Source organism: Gavia stellata, chromosome 29 (assembly GCF_030936135.1).
Source record: "Gavia stellata isolate bGavSte3 chromosome 29, bGavSte3.hap2, whole genome shotgun sequence".
NCBI lineage: Eukaryota > Metazoa > Chordata > Aves > Gaviiformes > Gaviidae > Gavia > Gavia stellata.
This window is the reverse complement of record NC_082622.1, coordinates 2,184,111-2,208,044: the sequence shown is the minus strand read 5'-3', so window position 1 is coordinate 2,208,044 and position 23,934 is coordinate 2,184,111. Positions and strand designations below refer to the sequence as shown.

The window sequence follows — 23,934 nt, the reverse complement described above, 5'->3', positions numbered from 1 at the left end:
CGACCGCGAGGGTTTTAACAAACGCGCTGTATCAAGGGAGCAAAAGAAAGGACGCGGGGCTACAAAGCTAAAATTTCCGGGCAAGTCTGGAAGCTCTTTCTACCTCAACCAGAATAGCGACAGCTTTAAAACACGAATGAGAAACAGAAGGCTGCACTCAAGGCCACGGGCTTACAGGGCTACCCGACCTGCCTGCGCGTAACGCCGCCAGCCAGCGATCACGCCGGCCGCGCTCTGGCTCACAGCAGCAACAGATAAACGCCTTGCAGCAAAATACTACACCGGGAGTGGGAAGAGTCTACGGGGTCCCTCTTAGGGGCTCCCCACAGCCTTTTTCCCGTGTAACAGAGGGGGTTGCGGCTACCACGGTGTTGTGGGTGAAGTCCCCAGCCCCGGCACCCTTCTTTTCAGCGCAACGGGCGCAGCCATCAGCCCGGCTGCACCCACACGAGTGCTCTCCCAGTGGGGGAAGACAAATTCCCTCTCTGCCCACGGAGGCTGCCCCGCTCTCGCAGCCGCCCGGTCCCGTCCCTCAGCAGGAGCCGGCGGTGCTGCCCAGAGGGGTTTCCATCCGCAGGCGGGACAGGGACAGCCCAGCAGCAGGGCTGGGGCTCTCCGGCCGCCCGCTGACGCTGCAGCGCAGCACTCAAACTGTCATCGGGATGAAGCGCTGAGGAGGTCCTGGTTCTGCTTATCCTCCATCATGCTGCAGTTAACGATTCTCTGGCACTTTCCAAGCAAGTACAGGGATAACCTCATACTCACAGCCAATATTCCCTCCCAGTCAATAAAATACCGTCAAACCCCAGTATCTAAGGCTAAATTTGAGCTATTGCAGGCTGTACAATGGCTCATGACTTTGCAGTATCTAATTCATTGCTCTGTAAAGTGCTTTGGGGCCCCATCAGTAAGAGAGCAGCTTTAAAAATAATTTCCATTTTTATATTCTCCACAGCTGCCCTTGCAAGTTACTTTATACAATTACCAGTGAATTTTTCTCCTAGCCACACATAGAAAAGCCCAGGTCTGTTGATTTCTGCATGATAAAGCAAGCCTGTAGCCTTAAAGGACGAGCAAAGCTTTCCAATCACCGGCACATGCCCTACACGCAGAGCACTGATGCTGACGCCAGGGACGGGATAAGACGTCCCTGGGAGGGTCAACACTTCTCGTCAGGGTACGCCGACTGCTGAACTACAGCACCTCGCACTGATTTCACAGCGCTGCCGAACGTCCCGAAGTCCGGCAGGAGGCAAACGGTACGGAGAGTTCACGGCTTCAACCCACCTGGGCCTTGCACACAACTGCAAATTTTTAAAAGGACTCACTAAATAACAAAGGTTCACCCATATTCCTTCCTGTCTTCCAGAACCCAGCTAACAGACAGAGCCCCACTCCAAATTAGTGACTAATAGAAAACCTAGCTCCAAAGCCCCCAGCAGTGATGAAAACAAGCAGCAGAAACCAGATAGTCATTACTAAGGACCAATCCTAAAATACAGAGCCTAAACTGCATTACTCACAAAGCATATACTCCCCTAATTGCATCACGTCTCTTTCAACAATAATTGATAAAGAGAGATCGCTATAGTACTCTCCTCTTAATCCTTCATTTTGTTTGTGACATGGCGATATAACGATGAAAGTCAAGCTTTCCAACTGAGCATTACTCTATTTAGATTAGAACAAGGCAGAAGACAATATCCCTTGCTTTTTTTTTTTTAAAAAAGAACAATTCTCCTACTCTATGCCCTCAAAAATCCAGTATATAAAAATCTATTTTGTTTATAAATTTGAATGTGGAACAGTACTACAAAGGACTGTGTCAGGATAATTGGATGAACAGAAATTCCTCTGTCTTCTGGAGGGTTTTGCTGCTCACACGTATCTGATAGATCTAATGGAATGCTCAGTGTCCTGTCAAATTTGAAAGATGACATTACAAAGCTTTTCCAGCAAGCAGGCAGTCTGGGGTGTTTCTTTTAAACCGTTTCATGTTGCTCTAAACGAGAATTTAAGGCGACATTTATTTATTTTTAATTCGGAAAACAGCATTTCAGCAAAAATCTATTCCATGAACCTCTGTTCCCCTTGCTGGGGGATTGCTATTAAATACAGACTTGCCAGAATCTCTCTTCCTCCTGCTGGGGTGTTCCAGTGTTATCTGGATCCTACGGCAGGTTGCTCACAGGGATTCTTACTTGAGCCGGAGGTGAAGGGAAACCCCCTCAAACGCAGCCATTGTGAAGGTCCTCATTCACACCCTCCGGTAGCTCACCTAAGCCACGGTCCTTATGGAATCAGAGCCTGCAACAAGCACCAGACTTTTCCTGTCTTTGCCTCTCTCTCAGGATTACCCAGGAGCCTCAACGGGTTGCCCAGCATCAGCCAGAACCCCTTTGCAGCTCAAAGCTGTGCTCTGAGATGAAGATTAGCACGTCTGTCAAAAATTAAGCATACGCATTTATAGATACATATCCTTAAAAGCCATTTCTGTGGTGCAGCCTGTGCAACAGACAGTTCATCCGAGCACTACCAAAGGCGACAGGGCTGCTGGTATTCTGCCCTGCGCTACGGGCTGAAACTCGCCCGCATTTATCTTCCTACCTGAGGGTGGAGGACAGAAGGGGACAGGAATGGGGCGGGGAGATCAATAAAAGACGCAATTATGTGTTGGTAACAATCAGCTGAAAAGCAATTTGGGATCCAACTTACGTAATAAAATAGGCGGAGAGATGGAGCCAGAGCATTATTTAGGTCTGTTCAGCGGCATTTTAAATTCAGCAGCTTTTTCATGACCTCATCTACAGCACCTCATCACTGTGCTGACAGAGGGGGTGACGGGGGACCTGGCTTCCGACCCCCGTGCCATCGCCTGTCCTGAGGAAGGCCCTTTAGCTTATCTTCCTGCCACCGGCAGGTACAGGGCACCTCTCCGGGAAGGCAGGCAGAAGGAGCGGGAGGAAGATAAAAAGGTCGATGCACTGATTCCTCTACAGCCCCTTTCATTTGCTTTTACAGGGTGTGGGGAAAAAAGTATTTGCAAGAATGCCTTACATACAGGGGAAAAGGAAAGGGAAAAATATTTTAACTCTCCCTGGAAGGGAACAAATTGACTGTATTCGAGAAAGAAAACCTGTTACAGGCTGATTATATCTATCCTTGCTTTTACATTCATAAAGAGATTTCCAAATCAGGGCACGGATTGGAAAGAGCTGAAATAGAACATACAAAGAAGGCGTTCTGCTAAAACTAAGTATCAGTGTTAAACAAGCTAGAAGGGAAATTATTTTCTTATAGATTATCAGCAAAGCCAGACACTGTCTGAGAGGACACAGGATGTTAATAAATGATGTATATACATGTCTCTGGAAAACAGACAACCAATTAGATTCATCCTAACCCTCTCTTCCTTCTCTTGGACAATCCTGGGGTCTGATTCATCTCTACTGCTGAAAAACACGTTTTAGTTGCTCTACTTTGTGTGGCACTATATATCCTATTTTGTATGTATTTATTTATCTCCATTAAAATCTTTATGCCTAAACAAGGTTATGCTCCTGTGAAAAGGGTTACACTGAGTTTTTTGAAGTTGCATTGGCATCTTCCATGTTCTACGGACACAGATTCCATTGACTGCAAATATCCTGCCTTTATCCCTGGGAGGTTTTTTGTTTTGTTTCTTGTTTTGTTTAGGTATTGAAATCTTCCTTAAGAGATGGGAAGAACCTGACAAACTCCAGAAAAAAGCAGCAAGTGTGTGAAGAATGAGTGTCAGATTCCCTTTGCCAACTAGACAGAGGTCCTGCTTCAATGCCATTTCAAGAGCACATTTTTAAGTTCATCTTTTAAACACTCAATACACAAAAGCACAGTTCATTATATCTAACAAAACAGTTTCCAAGGAGTGCGCTAGATTAGAACCCCCTGACATTTATCTAATCAGAGGAAATTATAATATTAATCTTTACTTTTCTATTTAAGAAAAAGGATGATTCAGACAGGTGTTTTAATAGAAAGCAGCAATCGACAGCAAAGGAAAATGTCATCTCAAAAGCCATCAGCTGCATGCAATCGTTTGCATTATACAGAAAAAACAAGGGGGTTTTTCTTACAATTTAAAGTAATTTATATGGTAAAGGAGAGCATGGGAAGTTAAACAGCAATGGTGATTCATAAAGCAAAGCCCATGTTGAGGCCATGGCGACGCTGCTGAGGCTAAACAAAGAGGGGACAGACAGGGCAAGTTTGCAGATTTATCAAAGGAGACTCCTCTCCCTTTCACTTTGTTCCTCTCAGTCTGGGGCTACGGTACTTTTTCTCATTGAAGTCCTGCTTCTTCCTTTTGAGGAAACTACGGACCTGCACAAACCTCTGGAGGGTGGACGAGGAACGGGGTGTGGTTCCTGCTCCTTCCCAGCTTCATTTTCCCTCTCCCTGATCCTGCCTCCAGAGCCGGCTGCCCAAAGCAATGCTACAACCACCGCACCCACAAAGTCCTCAGAGAGAGCGGTGTAAGACATTTCTAAGGAACCCACTCAAACCCACCTGCTTTGGTGCCCATTTGGTCCCAGAGAGGACGCAGTGCACTGCAGTTCGCCACGGTTGCCTACAAACCTCAGAACACAACAGGATCTTTTCTCTGCTTGACTCGTGTGCCAAAGCATTTCCTCTCCCTCAACAGCACCTTAAGATCCCAATCCTGAAATCCATCCTTCTAGGGATGGCCAGTAAATCCGGAACAGTTTCCACCTCATTCAAAACAGGCTCAGTGGTGTCTCACTTGAGCAGGGCGTGAATGCCGACACGGTCTCTGTGGGACTCAAGACTGTCCTTTGCCTGGTAGCACTCCACCTGCATGGCCGTATCCCGCACAGCACGTTCTGCAAAACTGCAGCTAAAGGAACATCTACTTCTGCTAATGAAGCACGCAGCGCACATGAATCTTCCTGTAGTTCTCAAGCGTTTGTGCTCCCAACAATTGCCAACAGTAGCTCTCCACACAACAACACCTGGAAACCCAGCTGGAAAATTAATGTTAACAAGAAGCCAGTTGTAGATTCCCAGGAAAAAAGGTTTGGCTAAACACACACTGTGAATAGTGAGACTGGGCAGTAAGCGTTTACCTTGATACTGGGCACTGAACCCCTTCTGCCTGTGGTTGCCATCTGATGTGAAGTGAAGCCGCAGCCAGTTTTTACTGCTGATAACCGGGGCAGGCAAATTCATTCCAGTAAACCTGCAAAAAAAACAACCAATAACAGTCAAATGTTATTCTGACTGTGAATTATAGCCCAAATACCCGTCCTTCCAGGTAATCCCCCTCCTGCATGAATATAGGACATCCTGAATGAGTACCATATGCCCAAAGAAAGCACCCCATGGTTGCTTCTATGCGTGCATTCCTGCGCTTGCCTTCGCACCCGACGGTTACACATTTGTGATTACAGGGGCTCCCAGTCCTTCCTTCTAAGGCAAAGGATACGAGGGCTGAGCTGGGTACCCACGACGCCTGTGGTACCAGACAAATGAAGCGGGTCCAGCTGGACAGCCTAGAGGCTCCAGTCTTCTCCTGCACCACAAGGAATGATCGGAAGGTACAGAGCAGCTCTACTAGGGGAGCTCTGCGTGGTTCCCCAGAGCAACAGAGCCTCGTAGCTCTGTCGTCTTTTGCATCTTATTGATATCACACAGAAATGACATTAAATCATCTCAGGGGACATGCTACACCTAAAGTATGCAAGGTGAGCTTGATGCTCAAGCTTATTCAGTTCCTGTCTTCATAGTTGGTTAACCCTGCTAAAAAAAAAAGTATGTTTATTTTAACTGGGGAAGGGAAAGGATTGCAAGAAAAATTTTCTTTTACTGGAAATAGCCAGGAGGAAGCAACGATTTCTGATCTATCCCAACCTGGAGAAGATTACAGCCATCCAACATGAGGTGAAAAGCTCCACAGCCCATTAGTAGTCCTTCAGCAACTGTTCCCTTCATAACTCTTACACTTTTTTTAACTATTATGCTGTTTGCTTTATTAAATTCCAGATCATGATTCTTGGCTGAGATGTCACATGCCAAGTCTTAGTCCGGAACAATATTTACCTAAGTCACAGCACCCTTGAATTGAGGTTTATAATGGTAACATTAGCCATGATAAGGAGAACAACACTACCATGACAAAAGCTATTATGGAATCCTATTACTGTTAATGAAAACCCATTTAATTTTTTAATCATAGACTGTCACTTATTTAAAAACTATTGGCATTCCAATACCTATGCTTTTTTAAATGAAAGTAGAAGGATCCTGGAAATCTGTTCCATTCAAAAGGATACTTCAGATTTTATTACTACACATTTTCAACAGCAGAACTGATAGCCCAGAAAATATTTTAAAAGTCCTTCACTCAGCTAACACCTCCAAAGGTGAACTTAGCTTTTTGGAAGGCGAACAGTAGGGAGCCAGGATGGTACTTGGCAGCGTATTTATTAATGGTAGATGAACTGCAATATAATCCTGCTCTACTTGTTAACAAAATAGCAGAGATGATTATGCTGCATAACTAATGCATCTCTGCCACCTACAGTACAGACTTTAAACCTTTTATTATCTTGTGGCTGAATTCTGCATAATTATGAAGCATGACTGAAAACATTCTTTACACTGTAAAATTGTTCAAGATTGTTCCTTATCATTTCTCTATTTATTATTTTCATTTTAATTTTGCAGACCCTTTTGAAATACAAGGTGTTATAAAAATGGATTCTATATGGCATTCTGCCATCCTTGGGTAACTCAAAAGACAGCTGAACCAATTTAATTTGAAACTTTTTCAAATAACTAAGTTCAAACAAACATGTTTGGGCTGAGATCAAACACGGGCTGCCTAAAACTAATTCTGAGAAAGTTACTATGGCCCGTTGTTATGACAACATGTTTAAACTTATTACTCTTACCCCAAAGGCTATTTTATTATTCATTCTGAATCACTAGTCAAACTTCTCATAAATAATCTTTAGGTATGCAGAGCCAAATTTTACTTTCATAACTGTGGAGAGCCAAGTAATTCAATTGCCTGATATAAGAACTATAGAACAATAAAATTAACCTGCCTGAATGAGGCAGAATTTCACTCTCCTGTCCCCCCGCCCCTTTGTTTTTTTTTTTTTTTTTAAGATGTATATCCTTTTGAGAAGCGGATTCAGTAGCCTGCAGACTAGTAATCTACTTACACATCCACTTTGGTTTAGGTACGTGAATAGTCCCCTAATGACTTCCAAGGATCCCGCATACACAAAGTGCTAGAATTCTACCAGCTGAGTGAATTAACGCTTTGAAAATCAATTAGAAAAATTAATGGATTGCACTTCTTGCTACCTTTGCAATAGCATAAATAACTACTGAAGGCAAAAGCAGGAATAGAGGAAAATAATCAATCATAACCACAGTGCTTTGCACCCACTTTGCACTGCTATGAAGTACAGAAGATTTAGGGTGAAGGAAAATAGTTCCCTGAATTTCCTGTATGGAAATTTTCATCAGCACCATATGTCATTTGCTTAAGACACTGACAGCTTTTTGAAAGGACTAAATCAGCCAAAAAATCACTATCAGGTCCTCATTTCCATATACCACTGCTCAAACTCTCAGCACACAAAAAGCCTGTATTCTCTAGGGCTCTGATCTAACAGACTCCCTTTTTCCCCTTTTATTTCTGAAGTTAAGCAGCTGCTTGTTAACACCAGGTTGCAATGCTTGGAGCTAGTTTAGAGCCCAGGTCCTGCTGGTCATCGGCACCCAACTCCCATTTTTGCACTGAAGGAAGAGCTAAGACACACCAACAACAATAGCAAAGAGGAAGAAGCTGCTTCCTTCTTCACGCACCCTGGGCTAAATCAAAACGTCCCAGCAGCAGAGCATCATTGCCAAGTGCCAGGAATCCCAGTGAAATTAGTGGGACAAAGACATGGAAATGCACCACGCAACATGCGGAAGCGTGGGTTTTGGAGGGTTGTTTTTTTTTTAAATTGATACCAGTTAATAGAATTACTTTAGGAAAATAAATACCTTACTTTTTGATTAGCCTAACTGCTTACAGGGCTATAAGTTCAGGCTCTATATCTGCATTGAGCCCCGAGCGCACTCATACACCCCAAGGAGGGAAATCTCTACAACGGAAAAGGAATATTTACTCTGTGAACACTATTGTTCCTCCCAGCCCCACGGCAGTCGCAAACCTACACACATGGAGCATGTAATGGAGAAAAACCCAACCACCCTTTCTTCAGCGCTGAAGGTGGGAACATGCTAGAAGGGAACACACTTTAATCCCAAAGCTGCTCCTTCTCCTCTTCCACAGGATTCAGCCAGTGGGCAGGCCACCTCACACCACCAGGAGAGCATCCCAGTCTTCCAACTCCTCTTCCTCAGCTGCCACCACCGAGTCTGCAGGTGGACAATTGCAGGATGAAGGGTTCGTTCCCACTGAAATGCATATTGCCCAGCACCAGACTGGATGGGTTGGGGGCAGAAATGCTCTGATGGATAATAAGAGGAAATGGCCTCAAGTTGTGCCAGGAGAGGTTCAGACTGGATATTAGGAAAAATTTCTTTACTGAGAGAGTGGTGAAGCACTGAAATAAACTGCCCAGGGAGGTGGTGGAGTCACCATCACTGGAGGTGTTCAAGGAATGTGTGGACATGGCACTGCAGGACATGGTTTAGTGGGCATGGTGGGGTGTGTTGGTTGATGGTTGGACTTGATGATCTTACAGGTCTTTTCCAACCTTAGTGATTCTGTGATAAGAGATAACATGGCTAGAGCTATGCATTTGATGGAAAACACCATGCCCACCTGCCGTTAACTACTAACTTTTCACCATAAGGCTCCCACAGGTTTAAAATCATCATTAGGAAGCATTAATGGTTAATTGATAATGAAATATTTAATTACAGATAAACACAGTTGAACTGAAGCAGCTGCATGGTCTTTGAATGTAAATGCCCTGGCTGCTGTTGACAAATCTCAAATGAAACGGGAAGGATGCTCAGCAGGCAAGAGTCAACAGCAATCACGAAAACCAGAGAAACACCACAAGTCTCCCACAGGAGCTACCACCGACTCGTCTGTGCAGGGGACAACACCGGGCAGCACCGATTAGCACTGCTGAACCTGCGGGCAGGCTGACAGCAGCCTCAGACGAAAAGGCAGACAACGGTTGCGGCAAGCTCTTGGAGAGGATGCTGACTGCGCTGTGACACAGAGTACGCAATGTTTGTACCGCCAGCTTCTCAAGGTCACGTTATTTTTCTTTGTAAACCCAATGCTGTCTTGAAGAAAAAAAGAGGAGCTACGTTACAGAGACCAGAGACTTAGAAATGCACGGAGCTAATTAAAAGAAGCTGAAGCTCCTTTCCACATTCCCCAGCATACTTTTGTACTACATTATGTGCTCTGAATTTTCAACACTTACCATTAGCCCAATAAATGACTGAATTTCTAATAGTCCGGTGAGTCATGTAAATAAAAGCCCTTTTATTTTGGACCTCTGCCACTGTATTTTTCAATATTCCAGACTTTTCTTTCTTTCAAGTCTATTAGCAATTTGCAAAACTTCTCAAGCCTCTGTAGGTCCATTTCCCCCCTCCTCCCCCTTTCTTGCCACCATCACTGGGAGATATGAATCACTCGATTAAATATTCAGCTTCCTGAGTATGGCAACATGTTCACTGAAATCTAAGGCTCTGGAATGACTAAGTAGCAACGCAAGAACTGGTTTTAAAGTAAAATCAATAATCATTACTTACTGATGGGAATTTGGTACCTATTTTACATCAAGCATCTTTTTAATCCTGGAGTCACTTGGAGAAAGAGATGAACTGAGCTTCCACCCAAAAACTCAATTTCCACAGCTTTGCCTTTTTGAGCCTGGAGGCGACCGGAGAGGATGCTGAGGCCAGGAAGGCTGGGTGAGAAAGGGGCTCCTTCCTCAGCCTCCCTGGCCCCCTCACCGAGAATTGTGAGAACAGCCTTTCTCTGACTGTCACTTCACCCATGTCTTCAGTCGAGTCCCACAAGGACCGCGATTTTCGCTTGTGCTCTACCCATGAGAAATACCTGAAAGCAAAAGGTACCATTTGAACCACCTTGAACACTTTGCGTGAGAAAGAACCTTTTGGAAGATGCCTAACAGTTCAGGCCCTGCAAGATATTGAATAGATCTGATCAAATTTCAAGTGTCTTCAACACCAATGTCAAGCAACCAGCGCACAGAAATCAGTGCTCAGAAAACACAGGAACTCTTGTAATTGCTTGAGGAGCATTTAACAGCCTCAGAAAAACTTGATGGTAGTGAGGATTTAAAATTTTTTTTTTTTTTATGTTTAAGCCTGACATCTTCTCCTGCAATATAAGCTCATCCTATGCACAGTGGATGGAGAACAGATTTTAGCTTTTTACATGGTGGTCCTTTGCGATGCGGAGACATCCGAAGCTCCGTTTGCGGCACAGGAGCTTCGAGGACAGCAGGCTCCTGGCTCCCCACCGCCACCTCCACGCAACAACGGGAGAGCGAGCTTCTGTCCTGCTCCCGCACAGATGGAAGGCTTTGAATGTGAACATCAGTTTAATCTTAGCTCTTCTCTGAATGACGAAAATACCCCACAACCACTGCTCTAGGGGCAGCTGGGTCATTCTGTGGTTCGACCAGGTCAGTGGAACAGGTTATTCACAGATGTGTGATGAGGATGCAAGTCCCAGCTGTTCGTTAGATCAGCATGGCAGAGACAGCTACCTTAGGAGAGGCCCAACATACACAGAAGACACAAATTCATATGATGGCAAGTTCTAAAAGAGCTAGAGAGAAATACAAGCAGGGCTGGTGCTTTTCGCCGTTTCCAAGCAGATTGATTTGCTGTGGACACAGGCCAGGTGCACTACACATAACTCCCAACGTGCTCCATAACCAGTTGTTCCCCCTACCAGCGGGTACCTGCGAGTCCCTTATTCTTGCTCGGTGAGAAAGACCTGCAGCATTTGCAGAATTTCACTCTGGATCCTCACCCTGGCCCCAGGCCCCCCACCCTGAATGCTGGCGGCAAGTTTAGATGGCCTGTGAAAAATGCATCACTCAAGCAACTGATTTTATCCCAAATGCTTTCCAATATTGTTTTCAACCAGAGCATTAAGGCATTTTTAAGTGAAATTGAAGCCTCCACGCTAAACACAGCTTCTTCAACTCCTTTATTGCATAATACAGAAAGGTTAATGGTATCAAAACTCCTCTTTTGAGCAAAAGCAGTGAAGTGTGGTTTTCTCAACTATTTTCTTTATTTCTTTTCTTGCTCTTGTATTTCACATTGGATTCAGGCATTAAATATTTATACCATTCACTCAGCCATTCCTCCCTTGGCACAATTAGCGTTACTGTACATGGATGGCACTGATTAATCTGCATTCACACACCATTATCTATTTACAACCCCAATTCCTGCTTTAATTTGGTTCCACGTGGAGAGAAAGAAAGGGGAAAAAAAAAAGATCAGTAAAATGTCAGAAAGTGAGCTGGAAGCACTAGAGTATTGGAAGGAGATATCTGCAGACAGAAGATCCAATTTCAACCACCCTGAAATTTGATTAGCCATGAGTTTGACCACAGTACTTCTTTAAGAACCCAAGTACAATGAGCAATTCATTGTGTGGATGCTATACAAACCGACTGCAGGAGAGCGTGGAGTCAAAGGTCACAACTAAAGGCAAGAACTCTACTTGAAACTGCATTATGTCAAATGCCTTACTTTAAGATAATGGATTTAAGCATGAACTTGAAGGTACGCATGTGCCCTGGTGCCATCCAGAATGAGGATGTAGTCAAACACCAGCTTCAGTGAAGCCAAACAGATAAAAGACAAAGGAACATCACTCAGGCTGCCTTTTTTTTTTTTTAAAAAACTATTCTTGTTTTGGTTTATCTTTTAACAGAGAGCAAGCTGAGCCTCTGAGAGGAGGTTACACTTGCAATGTCACACCAATACTAACTCAAGACAGTGAGTTGCGCTCTGAGCTTTTAAGATTCATAAAAAAACTTTTGAGAGGACATTCCATAACCGGCACCTCTGAGACCTTCTCGGGACTTGGACTCAGCAACGGTTTGTGTCAGACAGGAGTGATACGTGACTTGTGTGGGGCTGAATTCAGTCTGACAGTCTCCACTCCTCCCCTTCTGCAAGTACACATAATCCCAAACCTCTGCGTTTCACAGATACCAGGAATTAATGCCTCCAACTGTTCAGGACGCCGTCAGCAGAGCCGAGACACACCTTGGGGAAGGCCAGCAGTCAGAGGAGAGACCCTGCGAGCTGCCAGCCTGCGTGCGCATACCTGCTCCCTTTCACTTGGCTAACTACAAATTCAACAGCAATTCTGCGGCGCTTCCCCTTGCGCAAGGGCTATCATGAGTTTCAAAGCGTTGCATTTTCCAACAGCCTCATAACTGGAATAAAGATTTCAATAGCAACTAGTCTTGGTTAGGGTCTGTCAGGGGGCCGTGAATCCTCGATTTGTACGGGCATGTCCGAGCACTTGCAAGAAACCCGCAGCATTGCTGCGCCGTTCAAGCTTTACCTAAACGGACTCCAAGATCAACCTTTTGCTCTGTGCTCCTACAACACTGTGCACTGGGCTTCTCAGCTCCCAGCTAGGACTTCTCAGCAGTAGAGTACAAGGCAACTTTTCATTTAATCTCTCTTTTTACATCCCCTCGGCACACGCATCTCTGTAACTACTGTCAATAATCAATAGCATCAGCCGGTCTGTGACAGACACTGGGTCCTCCTAGAGTCTCTAACATCTAGGGTGAACCTGTCTGATATTGGACCTTCCCAGAGCACAGCTTCACCTTCTCCTGCTCTGGCTGAATTTTAACGCTAACCCCAAATGAGACCCACTTTAGTCCAGGTGGCAGTCTGCAAGGAGGAGGAGGTGAGGTTTCAGCAGCATTTCCATGGCAGGATAAAGCAGTCCCGGGAAACTTAACGCCACCGGACAGTCGCAGTCAATAGGAGACTTCAGAAGAGTGTGTGGAGCCTTCGCGGAACAAGAGAAAACCATACAGAGACTGCTCAAACTTGGGGCTGTAGATGCTCAGTTTAACCAAAGCTGTTCAGGGTACAGAACTGACGCCAGCCCGAGCCCCAGCACGGCTTTGCCGCTCTCCCAGCCGCCTTGACAGAGACTTCCACTTCCTCAGTCTTTATTACACTGAAGCATTCCATCTATTCAGAGATTAATTTTCCTTTTGGTACAACTAGGGGATGTATTGCAGAAGCTCTTCATATCTCTGTGTATTATTATTCACTTCACCTGTATTTTTAACTTTTCATCCAAACCTCTACTCAAATTATCATGAGAGCTGTACCATTAATTCTGAACATCTTATTTCAGCATGTCTACTCTCTTAAACAAAGTATACTTAAGCACCTCTAGACCTCATTTTTCAGTCGCAAGAGACATCCCATCACAATGGACTTCTACAAGGAAACTGAATAATTAGATCCAGTTATTGTTCCTCACTAAATGCTGCAGGGATGGAAAGAACACACCTGCATCTTAAGTCTCGTTCGGAAGCACAGTAACACAAGCCTAGAAGATGCTCAGAAAATGCAGTGGGAGATCAGCCTCCCACATCAGCCCACGCCTTTGCAAGCGTGGGCTCTCGACACCTAAATCCCTGGGGACTCCTGACTGTGGAGCACCCTGCACAAAAAGCAGTCGGTAAACTCTGAAAATGAACTTCTTTGACCAGTCAGGCTCGTGCCTTGTCATCAAATGAAGTACTTGTCACCTCAGGGGGGAGGCTTCAAAGTCCTTTCCACCATCAGCACGTTTTTAAGACCCACAGTGGGGCTCACGGGCCATCTTAACCCCAGGGACAGAGTTAAACAGTTGTTTTCTGCAGGAGAGGCAATATCCTCCTCCTTTTCCAAAAGGAATGAAAACTTGCTTAAGAGGACAGGTTATTTTAGAAATGAAACTTCTTGGCACATTCAGACATACCATGACCCTACGAACTCCAGTGAACCTGGTGACACCAGGCCAGCTCGTGATTACTGGAAGTGACAGAATATGAGAGATCTGCTCAAAATCAATCGGGTCCAGGCAATGCCACCATTGCTGACTCAGGACTGTAGCACTGAAAACACAAGAACTCCTCTGATTCAGATCTCACTTCCTGGATGCAGCTTACGGGTAAATCCCTCTCCCGAGGTAACCAGGTCACAGCACTTCTGACCTCAAACCCTCCACCACCTCCTGCTTTCTCTCCGTGGAGCTACACCGATCCATCTTTTAACAACGGAATTCAGCTTTAGCTCCAAGAGCAACAAATCACTCCCAAAGCCTTCCAGTTATAGTGATACCAAAAGCTGGCGCTGGAAGGGAAATCTGATTAGTTTAATCACTCGCAGCTTGCTTACTCTTTTTCCTTCTTTTTTTGCATTCCATTGAAAGATGAAAGTGTTCCCATGTAGCAAAACTTCAGTCATTGACATCAACTTTAATTACTGCCTGTTCCCAGATAAATTTGCTGGCTAAAACCAAATCAATACTACTTTTTTTCAGGAACCTTTACAGTGAAGTTCTTAATTCTTCATTTTTTAAGTGACATTTTCCCCGCTTACCTTTAAAAGAGTGTAAACCAAATCCTTGGCTGATTCGAGTCGATGTAGCTCCATTGTAGACAAAGCCAAACTAATTTACACTGTACAGGAGATCTGACAATCTAATTTCTCTGCTATTTTCCTTAACCTATGAAATGCTTCAAAATTATTTCAGTGTCTCATTAGTCTGAATTCTCTTAGATCTCTACACTAGATTAATTATGGTCACTTTAATGAAAGAAGTGATTCATTAGTCCACATGCATTCTGAAACTGTCACAACAGAGCAATTCAACAGGTAAGATGGTCTCTGAGAAATTCTTATTAAATTTAGCAATTATTTATGCACACACCCACCCACTGCAGATAATTGGTTTCTTACATTTAATATATATAGACAGGGTATTACATACATATAGATACATATGCTTATATATGCACATGTTAGATATAGAAAAGCAAACAGCTCATATTGCAGGCAAACACTTTGTTTTCAAGGCATTAATAGAATTTAGATTTTCACTTGTAGAGCAAAATCCCCTTCAACCTGAAGGCACATGCCACTTACTGCAGCAATAAGCAAAATGCAGACGGTGCAGAAAAGTAATTGTAAAGCACTCAAGTTGGCCATGAACAGAAAGCCAGTCTTCAGTCTTCACCGTAATGCAGCTGAAGTCACATTACAGCTTCAACTGCAAAATGTTACTGAGGTCGTATGTAAAGTGTAACTTCAAAGCTGAAGATGACTGCATCATTCTAAAAATCTTTCAGAAGATACAGTCTGGAGGAGGGAGAGGGAATTTCTGTGCTCTGCCACAGACTAAACAGAGGGACAAATTCCAGAATACAGCCTTTCTTCCGCACATGGGGCTGGGAGAGCCACATCCCGGAGGCATGAAAAATCCCCACTCTTCATTGCCGTAGACCCTCCGGACGAGGGTCACCATCAAAAGCTATTAAGGCAAAAAGGCTCTTCCTCCTGTACAATGTATGTGTCGGTGACTGGAAGGGTACTGCCTGCAGGCAGATCTTGTGGACTTCTTGCAAATGGGAAGAGAGAGCCGCCCCCCCCAAAGTAAAAGGGCCCTTAATGCAACCTGCCCTCACTGCACACTGACTGAAGAGAAGGAAGTCAACTGACGGAACAAATGGGTTTCTTTATGGCTCAGAAAAGCGAGGCTGCAAGAGCACAGCCCATCAACTGTGAGGGTCAGTATGAAAAAGGAGACCACACTGCTGAAACGGGTGTGTGTTATTACACAAAAGTACTTACCATAATGCTTCTACTACAGAAACAGCATTTGGCTCCAGTCACACCAAAAAAAAGGTAACAAACATGATTATATTTATTCTATTCAGGAGAAAACAAACACTAATTCAACACAACAGAAGAATGGCTAATGCAATTGAAGCTTACTAATGCTGCATTGCAAATCCCCCAAAGAAATCCACTACAGCTTTATTACTATTTCCTCTAAACCCTTTCTGCCTTACTAGCAGTGCTACAGAGATTTTTTTTTTTGCAGTGCAGGCAGTTAGATGTGTTGGTAACAAGAGAGACTATATTTATTACTAGATAAATAACAAGCATTTCCATCACTGCATGCACAGATATATGCATGTCTTTGTCAGTCTAACAATGCACTTAAGTTCCATTAAACATGGACTCTTTATTGACAGAATAGGCTGGAAAGCCATGGGGCATGATTGCACAACGTTCAGTCCACAGAATTCTGCAGACTGAAACCAAGAAGTTGAAAGACAATTCGAATTTCAGCCTCCCGCTTTTCCAGCACACCAGCCGCAGGAGTTGCTTCCTTTGGGAGCCAGTGCACAATCGGGTCACCTCACCTTTGTTCTTAAATACACAAAACTCACTGAACTGATACAGCCTTCCATTGCCTAACTTGTCACATTACTAATGGAAGATGCTTCGCTTAATTGACAACTGGAGTTTAGATTGAAGCTCAGCCACATTGAGCCCACACACAGGAGTGCAAGAGTGCCCTGTTTTCTCTTATGGGCTCTGCCTTTATAGCCTGGCACCGTTTACAGTATGTTCTACTTGCAAGTATACTTTTGTTAAGCATTCAAGAAGGAAAAAGGGAGATAGCCAAGCTGCTCTGACAACCTTTCAAGCTCTTGAAAAAACAGTATCTTAAGAGGTGGAAAGGAGGCAGCCACATGCAAGAGACAGTGACCTCTCCAAAGTCCCAAAGGATGCTTACCAAGGTTTACCACCGTATTCAGGATTTTAGCCACAAGGCACCTATAAGACACTATAGTGAGTCAGGTGTCATCGGCTGTCACCAAACCAGCCCATGTGCCATTTCTAAAGACTACTTTCCTGTCTTTTTCCATTTCTTTTTTGTAGTTTCTACAAAGGCTCTTCTACAGTGTAGCAAAAAGTCACAGAAACGAGGAGAAAACAAGATTTGGAAACTGAAGCTTAGATTGCTGACAGCTCCATGAAGACGTGCTAAAATTACAGCAGTCATGGCTGTAGGAATTACAACAAAATGCAAAGCAGCCTCAGGAGAAAGAGTAACTGGAAATTGTGAGTTCTCTTATGCAAAGACTTATTTTCTAGCTTCACATTTAGAATAGTGATACATGAATGTGACCAGAGTTTCTACATAAGACTGCAACTTAATGCTGCTAATAAATAATGGCACACAAAAGCACCGAATGCTGAAATACATCTTTACAGGCACAGAACTTCCGCCTCCCTTATAAAGATGAAGGGAACCGATGGGCTGTGTAACAAGGCGAGGTGGTAAAGCCCCCAGAGAAAGGTGTAAGCCAGGGCTAATGGCTGCTGCCTCCAGGCAAAGTCTGAACTAATCAAGTGATGAACAGCCCTTGGGTGCCAGTGCGTCCATCCGCAGCAGCTCAGTCCCTGATCCTTCCCACCAGTTCCTCCAGAATGGGACACTGACTGATAGTAGCAGCACTGTATAGCTTAGGGAGCAGTATGTCCTGTTCCCCCTTGTCATCAACTCAGAAGAGGCTGAAGGTTTTATCCATTTTTATTTTAATCATCCTGAAGCGTACATGAACCTGGAATGATGGCAACATCTCTCCCAGCCAAAAGTTACAGCCTACATGGGTTGTCGACATGGTGCTCAACTTTTACTGTATTGTGCATTCTTGGCCCTTGCTTAGACTGTGAAAAAGTGCTGCCTTGTTATAGAAAGATGGAATCAGATCCACCACTTCTGTATTTCTGGATATTACATAAAACGACTGTATTTCCCATCTTTTTAGCAGACCGAACCATTTTGAACTATCATGGTCAAGACTGTTTTACTTCCTAACTTCCAACTGCAGCAGGGTGACAGTAAGACTAGAATTTCTGTTGAAAAGGGCTTAGTGGAACCATCTGCTTATTTACTCTAGATATTAATTTATCATGAAGTCCAAAATTGAAGACAAGCTGCATAATGGCTTCAAGCCAAATCCACAGAAGCCACTTTGTCCCTAAACTCCAGCCTCAAACCTGCTCTAAATTCTTTAAGCAAGGGCCTTTCTTGTGTCCTCTCTAGAGAACACCAAGTGCAGCAGCATCCTGAAACACAGCACACCTCTCGGCCACTTCTAGCTTTCAGCATCGCCACCCCCCACCAACCAAGTGCCAGCAACCCAAGAGCTAATGCTAAACCATGGATTCTTACTCAAAGTTGAACCTCGAGATCTCTTTTGCAGTAGTACCTACAGCTGAGAAATAATTTGAACAAATAACACATTTTAAGGCAGTATTTCCATCAGCTCCAGCAGGATTTTGACTAGACTGTAGATTTATGTTGCAAATGTGTTTTACAAGAGACAAAAATGAGGTTTTAGCACTGCTCATGCAGAGCTGGCCAAGAACAAGGTGGAGCCTGCTCCATCATGTAAATCAGCTGCACCTTCTAGTTCTGAATAGCAGACCAAAACCTGCCCCTCATTTACACTCAGCACCACAGGATCACACGCCAAGGCTAGAAAGTACGGATAGCATCCTTCGCCTGCTTTCAAGTAGCACACAGCCCTCTTCTCTCTTGAACATCTCTATTTGACAGTGATTCAACATGGTCCTTCAGCAGCCTCCTCCACTCCTTAAAAATTACCATGACAGGTATAGAATAGTTTCATGTTCTAACCTTCAGCCACTACCAGGAGAAAGCAGTTTCCCTTCCTCCTTGGTATGACCACACAGGTTTATATAGTGACTGTGTCTGCCTTCATCATCTTTTACACTCATCTCCATGGCAATTTTCTTTTCCAGACCTTGTTAGCTGCCTTTCTGGGAATTTGTTTCCAATCTTATATTTATTCAGAACTGGCATTCCCCTCCACATGCGACAGCTGCTGGAAAGTTATATATATCCCATTAGCAAACAATACAACAGTGTCCGAAAAATCTGTCCTTAAAGCTTGAAGAGGTTTGCTGGAAATTGGGTTTTTTTTTTTTTCTTTTTTTAAATTAAACTCTCCAATTTCTGAATACAGACAGATTCGAGACATAAAGGGAAAAGGTTGTCCTGAAAATTTTTCTTTGTGAAAGGTACTTTGGTAGATGGATGAGGTAGACTCCAGGAGATCTGCAAAGAAAGCAAGCTGCTCCATTTTGTCATATTGCTGCATCCCTCCCACCAAACCCTTGCATGTTTGCTCAACCTTTCATTCAGAAAGAATGAGCAGAACCCTTTCCATTAAGAAAAAAGTTGCTTCCTCTCCCTCTTTCCCAAGCGTGCTCTTGTACCAGAAATAATGGGGGCAAGAGAGGAAGAAACCTCCCCAAGAATCACCTCCAGCACTATCCGACAGCCGTTTGGGTCGGTCAGGACCTAAACTTCCCTCTCACAATGAACACCGCAGTGTGCACAAACCGAACTCTGCCTCCTCCTTTCTAATAGCAGCACTGAAGGTTTGTCCTTAGACATTAGCCTCCTGGAATAGCTTACTCAATCACAAAAATTACTTCTGTGCCAAACCTAAGCTGCCAAAACTTAAGCTTTAGAAATAATTAACTCTGTGCCTGACACTTGCAAGTGCCCGTGCTCAGATAGGAAACTACGTAAAAACACCTTCCTCTAAATACTAGCCAAAAAAATTCAGAATACCAATGCCCTTGAAATTAGGCAGTACAAAGAGGTCAAACGAAAGCAGGTCTGTTAGCAGTAACCAGTATTTCAGAGCTCAGTCTTACCATCTCCAACACAAAGTGCATGGCAGGCATATTACAAGACGGTGTTGTTCTGGCATCTCAGCTAACAGATGTACAAGAGCAACTTTGCTGTAAAAGATAGAATAAAGATGTGCTTGTTTTGCTGCATGCTTAAGGCAGGAAGAGAACATCCAGGGAGGGCTGTGTTGTGTGACAATTTTGCATTATTTTCTGTCTTAAGTGTGGAAGGGGTAAAGATATTCCACACTGCAACCAACTTAAAACCACTGGATCTAGAAAAGAAGTGAGTATCTTTATCTTCCACCCACTGTATCTTCCTCTGGACACCAGCACAGGCACTGGACCATGCGATCCCCCCATCTCCCACTCCCACGGTGGGGAAACGACAGCATCGGAGAGACACACAGAGTTAACAGAGGACGCACCTGGACTGTCCCAAGTTCCCCAAACAAACTATTTAATTGTCTTTAAATCAAGGGCTTATCTGTTTAGTATTTCACAGAAATAAAACCTGATCTTAGCCAAGCGCCGTATCATAAGCCGTCACTGAATACAAGAACAAGTTACCCACTCCGGGGTCAGATCTGTTCTGCACTTCATGCTCTCCTCTGCAAGGTCCCTGGGACCTGAGAGAAGATGCTTTCACAGTTAGACAAGGCTCTGTGACCTACAGGGCCAAGACTCAGCTCTTCAGCCACAAGCTCCCTGCAAGAAGACGGCAAGTCATTTAATTTGAAAATTTAATGGAGAAATACTTCAGCAGCAGCATATCATTGTCGGGAGAAGGGCACGCAGTGCCATATCTACACAACTGCATCAAGAGCACGCCAGTTATGGCAAGAGCCATGGTCAACAGCAGCAGCAACATGTGAATGCAACTACATCCACCTGTGACCATGGACACAGCACCACTATAACCCCCACACTGAAGGCAGCACATTCCAATAAGTCCCCTTTGTCTTACGGGAACTCCTTTTGCACATTCCTATTACGAGTGAAAACACCTCTGTCCCCAGCATAAACCATTATTATTTTATGCCTGCGAGGAGGTTGCAGGGGCAGTGGGAGAAAAAAATTAAATTACTCTCCAAGGTCATTCAAGCAGACTCGGTAAATGAGGCCTCCCTGAAGATTCATAAAACTGAAATATACATGTCCCGTATATTAAAACTTCAGAAAGAGAGAGAGAGAGGGAGATCAAACATTATTAAAGCTCTGAGTGAGAGCTATAAAAGGCAGGAAATCCAGTGTTAAGTCAAACACTGGATCAAATTCAAAAGGAGCAGAATGGAGGAGAAAAAATACAGATAAGGATTGTTTCCAACTGTGAACATGTTTACCTTATTAATTTCTGATACCCCTATCCTCCGATCAAGGTGCTTGGGATTGGGCAAAAATTAAACAAAAGCTAGGCACAGTTCCCAGAAAAACGGCCTGGGAGCACTATTTCTTCCACAGACAGCCCATCAGTAAATCTCTCTGTTTTACACAGAAGAGGTCAGTATATAATTATCTACAGTACTGAAAGGGGAAGCGGCCAAGGTGACACAACAGGACGATGGCCCAGAGCCCAGGTCCCCAAGCCCCGATCAGGTGCTCTTTTCTCATGTGCAATCTGCTTAAAAGTCTAGACATGCCTGGGGCAAGACCTTCTTCTGGAAAAGTCGTATATACACGCTGATTTATTTGTTCTTATGCTTCCTGTATTTTATATCACATATAAAATATTTCTGTCCCAAATTTCTTCTAGGTCCAGAACTGTGTTCACCCAGAGACCAGGGACTGGACAGACCAGTTCAACATATTAATGCTGAACGTTTCAGGAGCTCCTCACAATTTACCAATGATGTCAACTGCATCAGCCCCTTCCAGTCAGCTGTGAGCCAGCTCAACTCCAGAGAGCATCGGGCATGAAGGCTTCTCTCAGCCCCACTCCCCTCAGCTTCTTCCTCCGTTCTCCAACAAGTACATCAATCCCGTCCTTACAAAAAGCAAGTCCTTTCCAGACCTCCTTCCTTCTCTTCAGGAGGCCAGCACTGTTGTTGCTCGGTTACGCTAATAAATAAAAGACAGGCAACAAAAAAGATTATCTGTGGAACCACTGAGAGGAATTTTTATGAGGGAGGAAAGATTCAGTAATGATGATGTTGAAGAAGCAGTCATTTGTGCAGAGTGGTCCCCCCGGTAATTTCTGCAGTGACTACAGAAGTATAATAGATAGGATTATTGCAGGGAAATCTCTCCTAATGAAGCAGCTCCTTAACTTGGTTTGACATTGTCATTTTACACCACACTATTTAATGTGAGACCTGCAAAGTAATAAATACTTATTTTGCCAGGATATCAAAGCCCTGCGAGAGGTGCCAGCTACCACCTAAAGCAACAAATTGTGAAGTTAGATTCTCATTTTTGCACTGAATACCACATTGTCCTCCTTGCCTCTTTAGAGAGAAAAGGAGTTACCTGCTTAAACCCTACAGGAAGGTTTGAGATTGCATTCACTGATAAACTAATGCTTGAGCTTTATTGTAATCCAGCAGCAAAGACAAGAAAGCCCCTTCAGCAACATTCAGTCAATGAAGCTATGGAAGAAACAAGACTTATTTTCCCCCTTTGCTCACCCTAACACTTTCTCTCCCAAGCCAACATTAATGGCTTCAGCTCTTCCTGTCAAGAGAGACATTCTAAAGAGGTGCCTGCAATATCATGTATATTTACTTAGCAAGCAACTGAATAATTGGAGCAGAAGAGCATAAAACAAGCCTGTCCCTATCCAATTTGGTGAATTATTTAAAAAAATCCATTTTCAAGGGGCTGGTGTAACAAAACAGTTGGTTGTTGAGAGAATTCCAAGCATTCGATCCAAGTAAATAAATTATTGTTTCTGAGGATCAAGTTGCACATTCTCATCAGCAAAATGAAGGCTCCTGCATCTATCTTAACATGCCAGCACATCCAATAACTCAGTAGTAACTACTTCAGAGATTCCCTCGGTGAAAGCTTTCAAAACAGGAAAACAAGCTCATTTTAAATTCCACCTGCCACTGTACTCCCATCTTCAATCAGTAAGATATTTACAGTTAGGTTAATCAAGTTGTCAGTGACGCTTGCTGCCTCCTTAGACAAGGGACCACAGCTCACTGGCTGACGCGCTCCAGCCCTCGCACGGCCCCAGAAAGGGCTGAAGATGCCAAGAAACCAATTTGTCCTTCAGAAATCCCAACACGGGGGTCTCCACCAGACACTGGCCAGCATCCGCTCTCTGCACACCACCTCTACTGATGAATGGGGGCATTTGTTCTCAGGACTTGCCAACCTATGATCTTCACATGCAACACTTTCATCTTAAGAAAGATCAAAGTTTTTCTACTGCATCATTCCTGCCAAAGACATTATGCTATTATCTTCATCGAGAGGAAGAAAGGTCAGGCTATTATGGTTGCAGTATTAATCACACCCCACACCCCCCCACCACCCCAAGTACTCAAAGCCATGAGCAGGTTTTGAAGAAAAAAAAGGTCTTGATGGACACTACATTGCTGTTGGTATCATTTTATCATACAAACCATAGCATTATAACCCAATCTCAGCCCTTGAAAATTTAATGTCTGCAGAAGTCATTTTACTTGTTGAATCAGCTGCATTTACGAAAACACTGCAAAATCATCATCAAAATCTCCATAATGAGTACAATTCCTATTACAGTCTGGCCAGTCCGTCAGGACAGTCCCCACGGCCACAGGCACTAAGCAACCGCAGTGACACAACTAGCCATGCCCCCAAAGAACTGACATCTTCCACAGCCCAAACAAAAGAAGTAGGAAGGGAATTAGCCAAGGTCACACAAATGGATTATAGGAAGCTGTGTAGTAGGAGTAAACCAATAAATTTTAGAAGTTGTTTAACATATGGAATATACAGTACAGCCATGCAACAGTCCTGTGAAAAGCATCTGATGTTTATGAAATACTTTGCTCAGTCAAAAGTTTGGAGGAGGGAGAAGGATTTGTTAATTTAGGTTGTTTCATGCTGTCTGCCTATTATCAATGGATTTAGCTTGTGTCTGTTCTAGAGTTGGACAGAGAGAGTAACAGAGATTTAATTGGCATGAAT

At 43.9% G+C, this 23,934-nt stretch overlaps 1 protein-coding gene across 1 annotated transcript in view; it reads right to left on the bottom strand.

Annotated features, from left to right (window-relative positions):
* The window catches only part of CSMD2 (CUB and Sushi multiple domains 2), a 304,852-nt gene that overhangs the window by 162,813 nt on the left and 118,105 nt on the right, over positions 1 to 23,934 (bottom strand). The window contains exon 6 of the mRNA XM_059830635.1: positions 5,127 to 5,239. Within this exon, the coding sequence (XP_059686618.1) occupies positions 5,127 to 5,239 (113 nt within the window). The remainder of the gene's footprint in view (positions 1 to 5,126; positions 5,240 to 23,934) is intronic.